Source organism: Bombina bombina, chromosome 2 (assembly GCF_027579735.1).
Source record: "Bombina bombina isolate aBomBom1 chromosome 2, aBomBom1.pri, whole genome shotgun sequence".
Classification (NCBI taxonomy): domain Eukaryota; kingdom Metazoa; phylum Chordata; class Amphibia; order Anura; family Bombinatoridae; genus Bombina; species Bombina bombina.
This window is the reverse complement of record NC_069500.1, coordinates 985,355,169-985,376,269: the sequence shown is the minus strand read 5'-3', so window position 1 is coordinate 985,376,269 and position 21,101 is coordinate 985,355,169. Positions and strand designations below refer to the sequence as shown.

Here is a 21,101-nt window from a genome sequence, read left to right as displayed (position 1 = left end):
GCATAAAATTGCATGCTCTATCTGAATCAGGAAAGAAAAAATGTGGGTTACATATCCCTTTAAAACACTCTATACAGACAATGAACAGTTCTGACAAGTTTCCTTTGGTCAGCTCACTGAGAGAACCTACTGCAAGTGATAATATTCTTACCTCTAAAATCATTTTATTTTTGCATTAATGTGCTCATTTGAAAACATACATCCAAGCACTTCAGCCACCAGAAGAAATCTTTGTTTAAAAGACTTTATTTTCATTTAGTTGGGTCCAAAAGTTTACAGGAACAACGTTCCGAACCTACAATAGGCTCTTAGTCATGTACACTGATTGCATACAGGTTTCATCCCATTAACACCTTAAAAACTATACCTAAAAGCCAATTTCTGAGGGTTAAGCGCACAGTGACTGACGAGACTAAATGCAAATTGAGATTAAAAGAAATGTCTGATAAATTTAAAGAAAGAGGATATCCATCCAAATTAATAGAGGAACTATAACAAAATGCAATTCAAACTGAAATTATAACACATGATAAAAAAATAACAAAAGAAATAAAGTTGATGAACAAGAGAGGCTAATTTTTTATTACTCAGTATAATAGACTTAGTCCCAAAATTAATCAGATTGTGAGAAAATATTGGCATACAATTAGGGACTGTAATCCACAAATAAGCCTTTAAAAATATGCCTATGACAGCATTTAAGAGAAATAAAAGTCTCAAAGACCAATTGGTCTATTTAGATATTGGAAGTAATAAGAAAATTATACAAAAAATAATAGGGAGTACCAAAACTGGTTGTTACCCATGCCTGAATTGTAGCCACTGTGAATCAATGATCAGAGGAGAATTCTTTTACCATCCAATGGTAACAAATTCAAGATTAGAGAGTATCTCACTTGCAGATCAACATTTGTTATCTATCTAATCAAATGTCCATGTGGTTTTATTTATATTGGGAAGACCTGTAGAGAGGCCAGAGATAGACTTACAGAACATAAGTCAAACATTAGACGCAAAAATAAAGAAGCGCCTGTTTCCTCTCACTTCCTCTCCAGGGGACATATCATCAGCCAACTTCGGTTTCAGGTTATTGAACAATTGGCTGTCCCCAGGAGAGGAGGTGACAGGGAACACCTTCTAAAAATAAGGGAGATGTATTGGATAAATAAATTGGACACTATGATACCTAAAGGTATTAACATCAAATTGACAATGTACCATCTTCATATTATATCGTTTAGACTATATTTCTTGTTTGAACAAAGATTTACTGTTGATTCAAAATAGAATTTCAAAATCAAATATTTATTCAAAATTAAATTAAATTAGAATTGAGTGATATGAATAGTTGTTAATATAGAATGAACACTTACCTATAAGAATCAATATGCAATAGATGTATAAATCTGTTCAATTTCTTTTATGCAAATCGAAAAGCGGAGAAAACAACAAGCAGCCTTTACAGTTCGCTTGCAAGATAGTAATGAATGAATAGATATTCATTCAATACTATGTTGCAACGGGGATTAACGCATGCGCTTCAGATGGCAATAGTTTTTAGTCGCGCAGGCGCAAATTGAGGTTGAGGCGTAGTGTGCGTATGCGCAAGATTGAATAAAATCGCGAACGCGCATTTACCATACGTATAGAGCGGGTGGCAACGCTCTATACGTAATACACCAAGAAAGCAGGAAATAACTTGAAGGCGGAGATTTAATCGGCCGGACACGTACAGATAAAGTATTTATTTTATATTGATATATATAGAAATATGACATAAAAACTTAGCGATCTTGCTATATTTTGAAGAATTAACACACTACTGCTTTCATTTCCCGGAAACTTTACCTTCACTTTAATAAAGACTTTGATTGGAATCTATTTTTGTAAAATGACATATTTGTTGTGTTTATATTCTGTTTTTTTTTTGTTTTTTTTTTTAAATGTATATAATGGTTTTACTTTACCTATGTTTTTAACTTTTGGAGTTTGGTACATTAAGGGTTAATATTGGAGTTGAAAGATGTAATACCAATATATTACCAGTAGATGACACTATAATGTTACCTAGAACTTTGTATTATCCAGGTGAGGGTATAAAAGGCACAAACCTGTATGCAATCAGTGTACATGACTAAAAGCCTATTGTAGGTTCAAAACGTTGTTCCTGTAAACTTTTGGACCCAACTAAATGAGAATAAAGGTCTTTTAAACAAAGATTTCTTCTGGTGGCTGAAGTGCTTGGATGTATGATCACTTGGATTGAAAAGATTTGGCAAATCTTACTTTGTGCCCCACAAACAGGTGTCCTTTCTCCTTGATTCCCCCATTTGAAAACAAACAGGGACAGATTACCAGTGGATTACTAGTTAATGCTCCCGCTCAAGCATTAACTGCGCTAGAAGTAAGCTTTTTGTGCACGTGGCGTTGTGCTTGTATTATGAGTTAAAAGTAAACTATTTTCGCTTGTGCGCTAACCTTACTAACGCAGAAAGCCAAAGTTAGAATATCACGTGCGCGTTCACATATTCTGCAGAAGAAGTCAGTGGAGAAAAAAAAAAGTGGAAAAACCCTAACACCCTACTCGGCAACAAACCATATTCTCCAAGCATATTCTCACGTGTGCTAACCCGACATGAAAATATTAATATTTCACATTCCATGGTCTTCACATAGCAGAATATGTTCTATTTATTCATAAATAAATATTTCTACATATATATGATCCTATTTTAGTACAATATATATATATATATATCTATACCTATAAATAGTGACATCAAATATACTAAAATGGGCATAGATCAATACCTTGGGTTTGTCTACTTTAGTTTTCATGGGTAAATTAAAAAAAAAAACTATTTCTGAGTGATAGCAAAAATGCTAAAAAATCTCTGGTATTTTGTGCAAGTTTTTCTCTGAAATTCCCTGTAGAGAAGGGGTTAAAATGCTGGTTCATTGGGGGCCGAGCTTGGCCATGCTGGAAGATGGCCACGTAGATCTTTAGCTCCTAGGCCCTACTTACTAAAACCCCACAAAACTAGCTACAGGGCTAACCTTATTTAAACACAAACAGGGCATCACATACCCCATAGCACGCAGGACCGCAGAAGAGCAAGGAGCGGGGCTCCCGAGCGGCAGCAGAAACGGACGTACACTCCGTTTGGCAGAGGCCCGATGAGACACAAACAACAACTGGCACCCGACATTAGCAGCAAGCAGGGCTAAACGCTGGGTCTGTGGCACAGTGAACCATAGCAGGAAACCTTGTACGGCAGACATCAGGCGGCTGATAGAAGGTCAGAGGAGCCAGAACAGGACCCGGACACACTTGGAGCCATATGGGACCAGGTAATACTGCAGTGCAGCAATACCAGCCAGTGATACCTGTTTACCGGCAGTAAAAGGTACTTCTCATCAGGCTCCTATAGCTTCAAAGACTTGCAAAAAATATACAGGAACCCCTGCCACACCGGGCCAACTCAAAAAATACACCACCAGGCACACTAGCAGATTTACAACTAGGCCGCAACATAACAGGGAACGGCCATATTTAGATCCACGTGGGGCCAAGTAATATCGTAGAGCGGCAACATCAGATAACACCTGATTACCGGCTGCAGAGGGAACTCCACATCAGGCACCTACAGCTTTAAAAGATATGCAGGTAAGCCTGCCATACTGGGCCAGCTCGGACAATTGCCTCCCAGGCACACTATCAGAGCCACAATTAGGCCCCAGCACAATCTAGGTTGATGACTAATAGTAGAACACGCAAACTCATAATATAATACAACCCGCTTGAGTGAAACATCTGCAAAAAGTCAATCAATAAATGGAACTTGCACATTATCTCTGATATGCTTAACACAAAGGGTATCTGTCAATAATCTCCAACTTTTGTCCTGAGCACACCCAGATATCTACATTACAAGCCAAAGCATCTACCATACTGTAGCATCATATACCTGGATATGCCGGACCGCAGAACTAACAAGTTAGAACATAACAGCAACGTCAAACTGATGCAGCAATATCTTAAACACCAAGAACCAGCTACCACACCGTCCGACATGAAATTCACAACTGCTGTCACCCCAGCAGTTTTTCAAGAAATACCCCCTTCCACCTACAGCAACTCCACAATCACCAAAAAAGACCTACAATCCTTATGTACCAAGGAAGGCATTAAAGAGATTATGGGAGAGGTCAAAAATTGGTACAGAGAACTCAAAAGAGACCTATCTAAGGTCACCACTAGAATCTCAACACTTGAAGAAAACCATAATACTACCTACAATGATATACAACATATATCAAAGCTAGCCTGCGATCAAGAAGAGACACTACACCATCTTTTAGAAAAAGTGGAAGATTTGTACAACAGGGGGCGACACAATTACCTACACATACGCGGCATACCTGAAACGATACAGACAGCAGCACTAGAGGATTGTCTCCAGGATTTATTCAGAACTATTAAGGGAAAGAGCAGCTCACCAGAGATAACCATCGAAAGAGCTCATAGAGCCTTAAGAGCAAAGCCACCACCAAAGTCTCCGCCGAGAGATGTCATAGTAAAACTGCTGAACCACAAAGACAGAGAGGAGATACTCAGGCATGCTAGACAAAAACAAAAGAGAACACACGCAGGTAACAATATACAGATCTTTGCGGATCTCAGCCCAACAACGCTACAAAGAGAACTCCAATTCATCACCACAACATTGAGGGATCAGAAAATCCCTTATGGCTGGGGATTTCCAGTCAGATTTAAAGCCACAAGAGGAGACTCTACAGCCACCTTCAGAAACATGGATGACCTCTCAAGCTTTTGCAAGGCCCTAAAAATCAGCCAGCACCCAGAAGAAGGGCAGAGATACACAAAGGAGCGAAGGGTTGTGGACAAACCTACAGACAACAACACTCAGCCGGATGACCGAGGTTCTACTTCCTCATTTAAAGCCCGAGCACTGGATAATGCCTTAACTTGACTTTTCAGAGCATTCAAGCAGCTGTAAGAATATTCCGTAAGCCACTGTAGTTACAGGTCATATATCAAAGTTTTTACTTTTTACATAAGATTGGGTTTTGGGAGTAGGGATACTACCCTTATTGTTGTAAATTTTTCTGTTTCAGGAAATTTCTAAAAAAGTTATGTATAGCTTAAATAGTTTACACTGTATTATCCCGTAGATAGACAGCATAAACAGGACAGAGAACTCTCAAGTATCACATATCTGAGTATATTAGCTATAAAAATTGCTAAAACTATTTCTTTCATGTAATTGGCAAGAGTCCATGAGCTAATGACGTATGGGATATATAATCCTACCAGGAGGGCCAAAGTTTCCCAAACCTCAAAATGCCTATAAATACATTCCTCACCACACCCACAATTCAGTTTTTACAAACTTTGCCTCCTATGGAGGTGGTGAAGTAAGTTTGTGCTAAGATTTTTATGTTGACATGCGCTTCTCAGCATTTTGAAGCCCGATTCCTCTCAGAGTACAGCGAATGTCAGAGGGACGTGGAGAGTATCACATGTTGAATGCAATGATTTTCCTAACGGGGGTCTTTTTCATAGGTTCTCTGTTATCGGTCGTATAGATTCATCTCCTACCTCTCTTTTCAGATCGACAATATACTCTCATATACCATTACCTCTACTGATAACTGTTTCAGTACTAGTTTGGCTATCTGCTATATGTGGATGGGTGTCTATTGGTAAGTATGTGTTTATTACTTAAAGGGACAGTCTAGTATGAATTAAACTTTCATTATTCAGCTAGGAATTTTAATTTTAATCAACTTTCCAATTTACTTTTATCATCATGGCTTTTTTCTCTTGGTATTCTTAGTTTAAACTAAACCTAGGCAGACTAATATGCTAATTTCTAAGCCTTTGAGGGCTGCCTATTATTACATGCTTTTTAAATCTCTTTCAACACAAAGAGCCAGAAAGTACACGTGGGCCATAAAGATAACACTGTGTTCAGGCACAGGGGGTTATTTAAGATTTAGCACAAAACAATGCTAAATTTAAGACAATAGATAATAAACAGTCTCAGTCATGTGATCAGGGGGCTGGAAGAAGGTTCCTAGATACAAGGTAATCACAGAGATAAAAAGTGTATTAATATAACCGTGTTGGTTATGCAAAACTGGGGAATGGGTAATAAAGGGATTAGCTATCTTTTAAAACAATAACAATTCTATGGTAGACTGTCCCTTTAAGACAGCTCAGCTATGGTTTGGCACTTTATGCATTTATATAAAGTTCTAAATATATGTATTGTACTTATATTTGCCATGAGTCATGTATTTCCTTTTTGCAGACTGTCAGTTTCATATTTGGGGAAAGTTAATATTAAGAAATATTTTTCTTATCTGGGGTTAAGTCTTTTTTTCAATTGACTACTTTGTTTCAAATTGCGGGCTGACTTAGGCTCGCGGGCGCGCCAAATGCTACACTTTATTGCGTCATTCTTGGCGCAAAAAGGCACGTCCGTTGACGCAAGTTCGTCATTTCCGGCGTCGTAATTGACGCAGAGGTTCACACTGGGTTGCGTTGTTAGTGACGCAAGTGTGTCATTTCCGGCTTGGCTATTTGACTTGGCTATTCATTAAACTGAATTGTGGGTGTGGTGAGGGGTGTATTTATAGGCATTTTGAGGTTTGGGAAACTCTGCCCCTCCTGGTAGTATTGTATATCCCATACGTCACTAGCTCATGGACTCTTGCCAATATGAAAGAAATGAATTTATCAGGTAAGTTCTTACATAAATTATGTTTTTTCACTACACTAGGCTAACTATTTAAGCCTCAAGATACTCGCAGTATCTAAGTGGATTTACACTGAAGCTTATAACATAAGGATTCACTTGACTCATTGACTGCACAGAAACAGGGTTCTAGTATTAACAACCACATCAGCGGAAGCTGTCCAATACTTTTACTCATCACTACATATAGCTCATACCTCCACCCCTAGCGCATCCCCAGGGCCTTCAATAGACCTCTAACCCTAATAAATTAAAATGTCGCAGAATACGCACATGCTTACATTTGCTACCATGAACGTAAAGGGATTAAATAGCCCGGAAAAAAGGTCAATGGTATTTAGAGATTTATACAGAGCCTCTAGTGACGTCTTATTCATTCAGGAAACCCATTTTAAAAGAGGCAGTGAACTAAAACTATTGAGCCACAAATACCGAAATACCTACTTAGCATCAGGGAACTCCAAAACAGGGGGGGTGGGAATCCTCCTTAAAAACTCTGTACACTTTCAGGCAACAAACACGGAAAAATATAAAAATAGGATAAAAATGGCAGATACATTATACTAGTGGGTCTCTTGTACAACAGACCTATCACCTTAGCAAACGTTTACTTACCAAACACAGATCAATATATTCTCTTCAAAACAATCTCCTAAAAACTGATGAAACATGCCAAAGGCACAGTGTTCCTTAGCGGGGATTTTAACCTATTATTGGACGCAACGGTAGACACATCAGCAGGAGTTACCCATACACCCAAACGGACAATAAAGTCAGTCACAACACGACGTATGGAGAACACTTAATCCATCTATCAGGGATTACACCTTTTATTCCCACACAAAACAAATACAAGAATTGATAACATATTTACAGATCAGGTAGGACTTTCCATGATAACAGATTCAAACATTCTACCCATAACATGGTCTGACCATGCCACGGTACAGTGCACTATAGACTGGCCTGACATCCCACATCGACCCTTTATATGGAGTCTAGGCAAATATATGATAGAAAACACATTAGTCAACCAGGACATAGAAATAGCACTAGGAAATTACTTCAGAGAAAACTATACGGAAAATATGGCACACACAACCATATGGGAAGCACATAAATGTGTGGTGAGAGGTGAATTTTTTGCGCTCAAAGCAAGGGAAAAACATAATTTATGCTTACCTGATAAATTCCTTTCTTCTGTAGTGTGATCAGTCCACGGGTCATCATTACTTCTGGGATATTACTCCTCCCCAACAGGAAGTGCAAGAGGATTCACCCAGCAGAGTTGCATATAGCCCCTCCCCTCTACGTCACCCCCAGTCATTCGACCAAGGACCAACGAGAAAGGAGGAACCAAGGGTGTAGTGGTGACTGGAGTATAATTTAAAAATAATTACCTGCCTTAAAAAACAGGGCGGGCCGTGGACTGATCACACTACAGAAGAAAGGAATTTATCAGGTAAGCATAAATTATGTTTTCTTCTGTTAAGTGTGATCAGTCCACGGGTCATCATTACTTCTGGGATACCAATACCAAAGCAAAAGTACACGGATGACGGGAGGGATAGGCAGGCTCTTTTATACAGAAGGAACCACTGCCTGAAGAACCTTTCTCCCAAAAATAGCCTCCGAGGAAGCAAATATGTCAAATTTGGAAAATTTGGAAAAAGTATGAAGCGAAGACCAAGTTGCAGCCTTGCAAATCTGTTCAACAGAGGCCTCATTCTTAAAGGCCCAAGTGGAAGCCACAGCTCTAGTGGAATGAGCTGTAATTCTTTCAGGAGGTTGCTGTCCAGCAGTCTCATAGGCTAAACGTATTATGCTACGAAGCCAAAAAGAGAGAGAGGTAGCAGAAGCTTTTTGACCTCTCCTCTGACCAGAGTAAACGACAAACAGGGAAGACGTCTGTCGAAATTCTTTAGTTGCCTGTAAGTAAAATTTTAGGGCACGAACTACATCCAGATTGTGCAGAAGACGTTCCTTCTTTGAAGAAGGATTTGGACACAAAGATGGAACAACAATCTCTTGATTGATATTCCTGTTAGTGACTACCTTGGGTAAGAACCCAGGTTTAGTACGCAGAACTACCTTATCCGAATGAAAAATCAAATAAGGAGAATCACAATGTAAGGCTGATAATTCAGAGACTCTTCGAGCCGATGAAATAGCCATTAAAAATAGAACTTTCCAAGATAACAACTTTATATCAATGGAATGGAGGGGTTCAAACGGAACGCCCTGTAAAACGTTAAGAACAAGATTTAAACTCCATGGTGGAGCAACAGTCTTAAACACAGGCTTAATCCTCGCTAAAGCCTGACAAAAAGCCTGAACGTCTGGCACTTCTGACAGACGTTTGTGTAACAGAATAGACAGAGCTGAGATCTGTCACTTTAATGAACTAGCAGATAAACCCTTTTCTAAACCTTCTTGTAGAAAAGACAATATCCTAGGAATCCTAACCTTACTCCAAGAGTAACCTTTGGATTCACACCAATATAGGTATTTACGCCATATTTTATGGTAAATCTTTTTGGTAACAGGCTTCCTGGCCTGTATTAAGGTGTCAATAACTGACTCAGAAAACCCACGTCTTGATAAAATCAAACGTTCAATTTCCAAGCAGTCAGCTTCAGAGAAGTTAGATTTTGATGTTTGAAAGGACCCTGTATCAGGAGGTCCTGTTTCAGAGGTAGAGACCAAGGTGGACAGGATGACATGTCCACCAGGTCTGCATACCAAGTCCTGCGTGGCCATGCAGGTGCTATCAGAATCACTGATGCTCTCTCCTGTTTGATTCTGGCAATCAATCGAGGAAGCATCGGGAAGGGTGGAAACACATAAGCCATCCTGAAGTCCCAAGGTGCCGTCAGGGCATCTATTAGGACTGCTCCTGGATCCCTGGATCTGGACCCGTACCGAGGAAGCTTGGCGTTCTGTCGAGACGCCATGAGATCTATCTCTGGCTTGCCCCAACGTCGAAGTATTTGGGCAAAGACCTCCGGATGAAGTTCCCATTCCCCCGGATGAAAAGTCTGACGACTTAAGAAATCCGCCTCCCAATTCTCCACTCCCGGGATGTGGATTGCTGACAGGTGGCAAGAGTGAGACTCTGCCCAGCGAATTATCTTTGATACTTCCATCATTGCTAGGGAGCTCCTTGTCCCTCCCTGATGGTTGATGTAAGCTACAGTCGTGATGTTGTCCGACTGAAACCTGATGAACCCCCGAGTTGTCAACTGGGGCCAAGCCAGGAGGGCATTGAGAACTGCTCTCAATTCCAGAATGTTTATTGGCAGGAGACTCTCCTCCTGACTCCATTGTCCCCGAGCCTTCAGAGAATTCCAGACGGCACCCCAACCTAGAAGGCTGGCGTCTGTTGTTACAATTGTCCAGTCTGGTCTGCTGAATGGCATCCCCCTGGACAGATGTGGCCGAGAAAGCCACCATAGAAGAGAATTTCTGGTCTCTTGATCCAGATTCAGAGAAGGGGACAAGTCTGAGTAATCCCCATTCCACTGACTTAGCATGCACAATTGCAGTGGTCTGAGGTGTAAGCGAGCAAATGGCACTATGTCCATTGCTGCAACCATTAGGCCGATTACCTCCATGCATTGAGCCACCGATGGGTGTCGAATGGAATGAAGGGTGCGGCAAGCACTTTGAAGTCTTGTTAACCTGTCTTCTGTCAGGTAAATCTTCATTTCTACAGAATCTATAAGAGTCCCCAGGAAGGGAACTCTTGTAAGTGGAACGAGTGAACTTTTCTTTTCGTTCACCTTCCATCCATGTGACCTTAGAAATGCCAGTACTAACTCTGTATGAGACTTGGCAGTTTGAAAGCTTGAAGCTTGTATCAGAATGTCGTCTAGGTAAGGAGCTACCGAAATTCCCCCGCGGTCTTAGTACCGCCAGAAGAGCACCTAGAACCTTTGTGAAGATTCTTGGAGCTGTAGCCAATCCGAATGGAAGAGCCACAAACTGGTAATGCCTGTCTAGAAAGGCAAACCTTAGATACCGGTAATGATCTTTGTGAATCGGTATTTGAAGGTAAGCGTCCTTTAAGTCCACTGTGGTCATGTACTGACCTTCTTGGATCATGGGTAAAATTGTCCGGATAGTCTCCATTTTGAATGATGGAACTCTTAGGAATTTGTTTAGGATCTTTAAATCCAGGATTGGTCTGAAAGTTCCCTCTTTTTTGGGAACCACAAACAGATTTGAGTAAAACCCTTGTCCCTGTTCCGACCGTGGAACTGGATGGATTACTCCCATTAACAATAGATCTTGTATGCAGCGTAGAAACGCTTCTTTCTTTGTTTGGTTTGTCGACAACCTTGACAGATGAAATCTCTCTCTTGGAGGAGAGTGTTTGAAGTCCAGAAGGTATCCCTGAGATATTATCTCTAGCGTCCAGGGATCCTGGACATCTCTTGCCCAAGCCTGGGCGAAGAGAGAAAGTCTGCCCCCCACTAGATCCGATCCCGGATCGGGGGCCCTCAATTCATGCTGATTTAGTGGCAGCTGCAGGCTTCCTGGCCTGCTTGCCCTTGTTCCAGGACTGGTTAGGTCTCCAGCCTTGTCTGTAGCGAGCACCAGATCCTTCTTGTTTTGGAGTAGTGGAAGATGATGCTGCTCCTGCTTTGAAATTCCGAAAGGAACGAAAATTAGACTGTCTAGCCTTAGGTTTGGCTTTGTCTTGAGGTAGGGCGTGGCCCTTACCTCCTGTAATGTCAGCGATAATTTCTTTCAAACCAGGCCCAAATAAGGTCTGTCCCTTGAAAGGTATATTAAGTAATTTGGACTTAGAAGTTACATCAGCTGACCAGGATTTTAGCCACAGTGCTCTGCGCGCTTGAATGGCGAATCCGGAATTCTTAGCCGTAAGTTTAATTAAATGTACTACGGATTCCGAAATGAATGAATTAGATAGCTTAAGTACTCTAAGCCTGTCTGAAATGTCGTCCAGCGTAGCTGAACCAAGATTCTCTTCTAGAGACTCAATCCAGAATGCCGCTGCAGCCGTGATCGGCGCAATGCATGCAAGGGGTTGCAATATAAAACCTTGTTGAACAAACATTTTCTTAAGGTAACCCTCTAATTTTTTATCCATTGGATCTGAAAAGGCACAGCTATCCTCTACCGGGATAGTGGTACGTTTAGCTAAAGTAGAAACTGCTCCCTCCACCTTAGGGACCGTTTGCCATAAATCCCGTGTGGTGGTGTCTATTGGAAACATCTTTCTAAATATTGGAGGGGGTGAGAACGGCACACCGGGTCTATCCCACTCCTTAGTAATAATTTCAGTTAGTCTTTTAGGTATAGGAAAAACGTCAGTACTTGTTGGTACAGCAAAATATTTATCCAACCTACACATTTTCTCGGGTATTGCAACTGTGTTACAATCATTCAGGGCCGCTAACACCTCCCCTAGTAAAACACGGAGGTTTTCCAGCTTAAATTTAAAATTTGAAATATCTGAATCCAATCTGTTTGGATCAGAACCGTCAGCCGCAGAATGAAGCTCTCCGTCCTCATGTTCTGCAAGTTGTGACGCAGTATCTGACATGGCCCTAACATTATCAGCGCACTCTGTTCTCACTCCAGAGTGATCACGCTTGCCCCTTAGTTCTGGTAATTTAGCCAAAACCTCAGTCATAACAGTAGCCATATCTTGTAATGTTATTTGTAATGGCCGCCCAGATGTACTTGGCGTCGCCATATCGCGCACGTCCCGAGCGGGAGATGCAGGTACTGTCACGTGAGGCGAGTTAGTCGGCATAACTCTCCCCTCGTTGTTTGGTGAAATTTGTTCAATTTGTACAGATTGACTTTTATTTAATGTAGCATCAATACAGTTAGTACATAAATTTCTATTGGGCTCCACCTTGGCTTTAGTACAAATAGTACAGGTCTCATCTTCTGAATCAGACATGTTTAACAAACTAGCAAATAAACTTGCAATTTGGAAATACTATACAAGTAAAATACAATGAAAAAAACGAACTGTGCTTGAAAAGCACTGAATATATATAACAGATGAAATCAATCAGCTTTGTAAAACAAAATGCAACTTAGCAAAGGCTTGTACCCAGTAGCAAGAAATAACTAACCCTGAGGCATAAAAAAGTTAAAGAATAAACGTTTTTTATCACAGTCAACTACAATCTTACAGCTCTGTTAGATTACTTTCCTCAAATTAGCTTTGAAGATCCCTGGGTTCTGTAGAGATAAACCGGAACATGCAGGAAAAAACAATGAGCTTTTGACTGAAATTTTTGATGCGTAGCAAAAGCGCCAAAAAAAAGGTCCCACCCCCTCACACACAACAGTGAGAGAGATTAAAAACTGTCATAATTAGATCCAGCAACTGCCAAGTGGAAAAATAGTGCCCAAACATTTTATTCACCCAGTACCTCAGAAAATGAAAACGATTTTACATTCCAGCAAAAACGTTTAACATAATTAAGAATTATTAAAAGCCTGTTGTATTTCTATTAGGCTAAAATCTTATATACACAGTGTAATTCCAGTGAAGTACCATTCCCCAGAATACTAAAATGTAAATTATACATACATGATATAATGTCGGTATGGCAGGATTTTCTCAGCAATTCCATTGTTAGAAAATAAAAACTGCTACATACCTTTTTGCAGAATAAACTGCCCGCTGTCCCCTGATCTGAAGTTTACCTCTCCTCAGATGGCCGAGAAACAGCAATATGATCTTAACAACTCCGGCTAAAATCATAGTAAAAACTCTGGTAGATTCTTCTTCAAACTCTACCAGAGAAAGAATAACACACTCCGGTGCTATTAAAAAATAACAAACTTTTGATTGAAGAAATAAACTAAATAAAATCCCCATAGTCCTCTCACACATCCTATCTAGTCGTTGGGTGCAAGAGAATGACTGGGGGTGACGTAGAGGGGAGGGGCTATATGCAACTCTGCTGGGTGAATCCTCTTGCACTTCCTGTTGGGGAGGAGTAATATCCCAGAAGTAATGATGACCCGTGGACTGATCACACTTAACAGAAGAAAGAAAAATAATAGACAATACCTAAATTCTACACTGGCTCAGATAGGTCATTGGGGAAAAAAAACAAAACATAAAATAGAACCCCACTCTGCCCCTATACTCCTTGCACTGACCCAATCCAGACAACACCTGAAAGACTATTTAACTAAAGAATACCAAAGGAAAACTGCACTCCTAAGACAGAAATACTTTGATATCCAAGATAAACAGGATCATCTCTGGCTAGAGAACTTAAGACGACAATTCGCCACCCATATACATTCGATCACAAACGCCCACGGAGAATCCTATAAGGACAGCAAACATATAGCGGAGACTTTTAGACAATATCAAAAATACTGCCACACCTCTAGACATAGAACAATTCCTCACAGGTTTAGACCTCCCAACGTTAGATGAAAAGGAAGCAGAATTCCCAATATCAATAGAAGACATACAGAAGGTGATCAAGAGCATGCCCAATGGCAAAAGCCCAGAACCAGATGGCCTGAGTATCAAATACTATAAAAAATATATAAAACACCTGGCACCCCCCCCCCCCTTGCTAATGTATTCAATACCCTACTAGACACAGGCAGACTTACCACTAACATGTTGAAGGCACACATCACAGTCCTTCTGAAGCCAGGGAAACAACCAAATAGACCTGAAAACCTTTGCGCAATATACTTGCTAAATTCCGATATAAAAATTCTGGCCAAAATAATAGCCAACAGAATTAACCGATACCTGCCCAAATTGATACATCCAGATCAAGTGGGGTTTTGTCCCAAATAGAGAATCTAGGGATAACATCCTGAAAGCTTTGGAGATTATATCACACGTCAAAAACCACAATATCCCTGCAGTATTGATTTCCACAGACGCGGAAAAAGCTTTCGACAGGGTGAATTGGCAATTTCTAAAAGCAGTGATGCAAAAAATGAAATTCAGCGATAAATTTATATCACAGGCATTCTCCTTGTATGCCTCCCCTACAGCCAAAGTTAAAGTTAACGGTATCATGTCAGATAGCTTCCATATTTATAACGGAACGAGACAGGGCTGCCCCCTCTCCCCTATTCTATTTGCTCTGTCTATAGAGAACCTAGCACAAAAAATAAGGCAACATTCCCAAATCACAGGAGTGCACATCAAGGGCACAGAATACAAATTGGCATTATATGCCAACGATTTCTTACTTACACTCACCAAGATAGAAACCTTGGTACCGAATACACTAGACACATTCAAAGAATACAGGATATATGGGTATCTAATTTTCTTTTAAATGTTACCAAATCAGAGATTATGAATCTCACATACAAGGAGAAGTTACTAAATTGTTTAATACCTAATTGCCCACTTAAACCAAATAATTAAATTAAAATACTTATATACAGTATGTCGCCCTAGACCCAAAGGTAGTGTTTCAGACTAATTACAAATTGTTAGAAGAAGCAATCTCAGCAGACCTCTTAAGTTGGAAAAATAAAACTATTTATTGGATTGGCAGGATAAATGTGATAAAAATGAACATACTTCCGAGACTCCTATACCTACTACAGACCACCCCAATACCTCTACCAGCTCAGCACCTACACAAAATTCAATTGCTTCTAGAACAATTTATCTGGCAAGGAATTAGACCCTGGGAGTTCCTCACATACCTACATATAAAACCGTAATAACATTACACAGATTGTTGGATTGGTATGCCGATAGCACACATAAACAATGGGTCCAATTGGACAGGCAAGTGTTGGGACTTACCAATGCTGGGATTGCCGCTTGGCTCCCCGCAGGGCACAGACCGCCAATAATCCGTAAATACACCTTACTCACTGATTTATTTACAACCTGGGATAAACTCCTACATACATCCACCAACATATCTGGGATAATATCTCCCATGTCACCCATTGGCAACAACCCATCACTACCATGGAACCTCAAAGAGACACAGGTGTCTAACCCTACCCACATAAAAGACCGTACAATTTCTTTATTGTATAGAGACGGAAAGGCCAAATCACTTGCAGAACTACTGGATATACACACAGGCCTACCTCTGACCTGGTTCTCTCACAAACAGATCTGTCATTATGTAAACACACATCCCAACAAACAAAATTATTTCAGAAAGCCTATCCCATTTGAGACACTATGTCTACTCGACACACCGCCCAAGCATGCAAACTCCACTCTGTATAAACAGCTACTGATAGACACCCAAACACTGCCCACTTACACCAAGTCATGGGAAAAGGAATTGGGGACTAACTTTACATGCAAAGAGTGGAACGCAGCATTCCTAAACAACAAAAGGTCATCAATCTCCACAAAGGTACTAGAAACCAATTATAAATTCCTCACAAGGTTGTACCTCAGCCCAAGCACTCACCAAACAATATATAAAACATCCAGTAACAAATGTTGGAGAGACTGTGGTGACATAGGAACACCAACACATATCTGGTGGAGTTGCACCAAGCTGGACACGTTCTGGGCAGGCGTTTTCACCCACATTTCGGAGGTAATAGAGCAAACAGTGCCGAACAACCCACAAATTCTTCTATTCTTAACACTACCAAAGCTCGATAACCCCACATACAAAGCGTTATTGACACTTATGTTAAATAGTGCCAAAACATTAATCCCAAGACACTGGAAGTCTGAGGTGGTCCCAACAGTGGACGATTAGAAAACACAAGTCACAAACTTCCTCCAGCTAGAGAGATATCACCATTGGCAATTGGGAACTATAGGAACACATGAATAGATTCTAGCACTATGGCAACAACACATTACCGACCCACACCAGGGAGACACAGGGAATAGCTGAGCAGATCAGAGAGTCACACACACATCTTTCAATTACTGGAGGGCAGACACCTCTTTCCCCCTAGAAGCAATATAAATGATCATTAATAATTTTACAATGTCAAGGGGCCGGGGGTGGGAAACTGAACTTGTCAACATACAGCCTCTGAAGGAGGAGAGGCTAGGACAATTGTTTAATCCTAAGGACATACAGTCGCAATATTAATCAAGCTTTAATACTATTGTACAACTAAGTCCTCTTAACGTACATCTTTTTAGGAGGAAAATGACGTGGGGGATACTGGACTTGGACATTGGAAACCCCTGTACAAACATAACTCATGTACACATTTGCAGTCAAACATTTAGCATAGTAATGTGAATGTTACTGTTTACCTTGTAACATTTTGAATATTGTAATATCATCTAAAATATGTATGTTACGACTTTACATTCAATAAAGAAAATTAAAAATTCCAAAAAAAAATAAAAATGCTGGTTCATTAAGCATATTTAAATATGATTCAAATGCATATGTGCAGTAAAACATCTAAATAAAAACAGTAATAGCTTTTACTAGAAGCATTTTTGCTAACACAAGTACATTGCAAAGATGGTTCTATTGAAAAGTGGAATGTATTGATCAGCATTTTAATTATGGCTGGAATGCCCCTTTAAGGACCACTGCACAGCCAATAACAGACTGGAATGCCATATATATATATATATATATATATATATATATACACACACACACACAGGTATATATATATATATATATATATATATATATACACACACACACACACAGATATGTATATATATATATATATATATATATATATATATATATATATATATATATATATATGTGTGTGTGTGTGTGTGTGTGTGTCCTCCTTTATTCTTCAATCCCAAATATTAAAATTTAAGTGCTGGAAGAATTTATATAAACATCATTAATTTGGCAATGTAAACAGGTAGTTATCTGAACAGCTCGGTCATCATTCCTTTAAAAACCTGGGAACCTCATACTTAAGTTGTTCATCAACATATTACTTGCTTTGCTTTAAGAGCGCTACCATCAATTGCTCCTATAACTGTCCTGGCCTTGTAATTCATGGGAGCACATTAGGAATGTAATGGAAAGTGCAGAGGCACTTGTGTCTTCAGTACTTTTAACCAAGGAAGATGGGGAAAAATCATTTAATCTCATAATAGCTTCTATATTTAGATTACAACAACATTTTTGTTGAACAGATGTCTATAAAATGGCTTTACAACAAGTGGCATAACATTATCTTAAAGAATGTTCCTGCAAAAATAATTTGTTACTCCAAAACTGGCTTATAAGATGAAGTGCACATGAGATGAAATGATAAAAGGTAACTTACTTCTGCACAAGCCTTTAGACAAGTTTTCTTAAAACCCAAGAGCTCAGTGATATCCTTCCTGGAAGGTTCAGCTTGGTAGGCTTTCTGTATAATGTGTCGGAGCACTACTGCCAGGCCTGCCCTGCAGAAAGTCCCAGAAGCCTCCATAATTGCAGGCAACCGACAGCTCTGAACAACTGGGGGGAGATCATCCCTTGAGATGACTTTTAAATCCAAATTTTTAGGCAACAAGTCCTCGTTGGGTATGTTGTGTGCATCACCTTCATGATGTACAATGAAAATATCAAATGTGCGACTCTCACAGTACGATATCAAAAAAAGTGCAATAGATGTGTGTAGCGGTAATATAGAGGACTTGTGGTGAAAATCAATATCCAAGTAAAGATGTTCCCTCATTTTTTTGAGGAATTCGTCTCTCATCTTTTAGATTAACAAGGTAACCTGAAAGATAAAAAAACACTGATTAACATTTAAGTATAACCATTGTGCCCACTTGCCTGTCATACCTATGTATGCACATATGTACCATTTGCAAGTTTGGCTGTGTATGTGGCAAGATTGGTACTGTGGGCACGCTGATCCTGGAGCTTAACAAAAAATGGTAAGAGAAGTTACTACAGTAATATTAGGAAGTTGTTCCAAATGGTATGTTGGGGAAATCAACACTAGAATTTCATTTTAAGCTCTAAAAGCAACAAATACAATAATGGGCAGTTGACATGATTTTCAATCAAGTCAGCCAGCTTAGTATATCTAGACAAAAGCTATGGTACAGTGTCACATTTTTTGTACCCTCTTCTCAGGTCAGTGTTTTTCAACTTCAGTCCTTAAAACACACCAAAAGGCCAGATTTTCATGATATCTGAGCCAGGGCACAGGTGAAATAATCAGCTGAACAGCAACCATAGTTTCTAACCTGCTCTTATCCAACGGATGATTATTTCACCTGTGCTCCATATCAGATATCATGAAAATCTGGCCTGTTAAAGTGCTTTGGAGGCTGGAGTTGAAAAACACTGTTCTAGGTTAATACAATAGATAATTATTATCATGCTGTGAAATGGAGCGGTCAGTGGTGGGAGTTGTTCTCATCAGAAAGGCTGTAACTAATCATAGTCTATTAATTGTTCAAACCCACATATTTGCTATTGGTTTCAGTATTTACTGCAAAAAATTAAACAGTGTAAAATATTTATAACGTGTTCAATCATTATTATCTTCGTTATCAGTTATTTGTACAGCACCAACAGATTTTACAGTGCTATAAACACAGGTATAACATACAAGGTAGCATTAATAGGGGGAAAAGAGGGAAGAGGGCCCTGCCGAAGAATTGTGCTAATGTAAATCAGCTCTCAAGACAGTTATCTACAGAATAGCTAGGCTCATAGCCTTACATGAGAGTTCAGGGGGACGACAAAAGGAGGAGAGGAACTGAGATAAGAAAGGTTAGCTTGTATTGAATACATCCCTGAACAGTACAGTCTTTAAGGAGTACTAGAAACTTTGAAAACTATGGGGAGAGTCTTGTGGAGCAATTACTACTTTTGAATGCAAATCACTTTTACTTTTCATTTAGTTTAAAGGAAGGGAGAGAAAACACAAGACGTTTATGTTGTCTGCCATAGAATAACATAGCAGCCAAGCCAAGATATTGTTAAAACAAATTAACAACTGCACCCACCATTTATGTTATTTGGAGGAGCCAACCTGGGCTTTAATCTACATAAAAACATGACATGGTCATAATGTTAGTACTGTATTATGTGAATTGTTTTGCAATTAGATAAACTATGTAGCAGGGTTAGCCTTGACACGTCAGCCGGGTGTGTTTAACGTTATGAGAATTAGAAAAGCATCAATTTTCAGAGCTTAAAGTATATGAAAAAGGTGGCAATTTTCCTTCGTTCTCTTGCTATCTTTATTTGAAAAAGAAGGCATCTAAGCTTTTTTTATTAGTTTAGAACTCTGGACAGCACTTTTTTATTGGTGGATGAATTTATCCACCAATGAGAATTTATTGAAAAGTTGTTTCATTACACATAACTAAACATTTTATAAACAAATCTAACTATACTGACTCTTTATGGTCCCTTTATCTTACGAGGATAGACCAATAAGTCCTACTCCTGACAGGGAAGCTCCATGTTTACATTACTGTTGTAACAATATATTGTTCTATATTGTTGTGAGTAAGCAAATGCCCCATGTTAAAGGGACACTGAACCCAATTTTTTTTCTTTCGTGATTCAGATAGAGCATGAAATTCTAAGTAACTTCCTAATTTGCTCCTATTATCAAATTTTCTTCATTCTCTTGGTATCTTTATTTGAAATGCAATAATGTAAGTTTAGATGCCGGCCCATTTTTAGTGAACAACCTGGGTTGTTCTTGCTGATTGGTGGATAAATTCATCCACCAATAAAAAAGTGCTGTCAAGAGTTCTAAACTAATAAAAAAAAGCTTAGATGCCTTCTTTTTCAAATAAAGATAGCAAGAGAACAAAGAAAAAATGATCATAGGAGTAAACTAGAAAGTTGCTAAAAATTGCATGCTCTATCTGAATCACAAAAGGAAACAAATTGGGTTCAGTGTCCCTTTAAGTGTATAATGATACCACTTTCTTATGTACAAGACATTTTGTGTGAGCTGCTGCAACATTTATAGAAAATGTAGTAAGCTGAATAATGTGCAGTCATTAAATACGTGATAAAACGCTATCTTTATTTTAGGAAATTTGTAAAACTGATGTCCTGCAGTGTGAAGACCTTAACAAGCAACTACTATGCCACCTTGACTGGAAACGTTGCACAAAGAAATTCAAGAGGTGTGACAAAGTACATCAGAAAGGGCTGTTCCGTCAAGACAATGCTGCTGTCCTTTGGTTGCCCATTGCTGAAGCTGGATTCGAATTGCTGAATCACCCCATATTTACCAGCGACTATTACCTGTTCCAAATTTGAAGGATAACTTGAAAGGAATAAGCTTTGCAGGCAATGATAAAGTTGCTGCTGTGTATGAGAAGCTGGATGGTCAAGAAGGAACATTTTTTGGAAAGCATAAAAAGGCTACAAT

General features: G+C 39.4%; 1 protein-coding gene across 2 annotated transcripts in view; it reads right to left on the bottom strand.

Moving 5' to 3' along the window:
* GSTCD (glutathione S-transferase C-terminal domain containing) overlaps positions 1 to 21,101 on the bottom strand; it is a 517,648-nt gene that overhangs the window by 463,280 nt on the left and 33,267 nt on the right. For both annotated transcript variants that reach the window (XM_053703512.1, XM_053703511.1), the window contains exon 2: positions 18,027 to 18,467. In XM_053703512.1, the coding sequence (XP_053559487.1) occupies positions 18,027 to 18,446 (420 nt within the window). In that variant the 5' untranslated portion in view covers positions 18,447 to 18,467. The remainder of the gene's footprint in view (positions 1 to 18,026; positions 18,468 to 21,101) is intronic.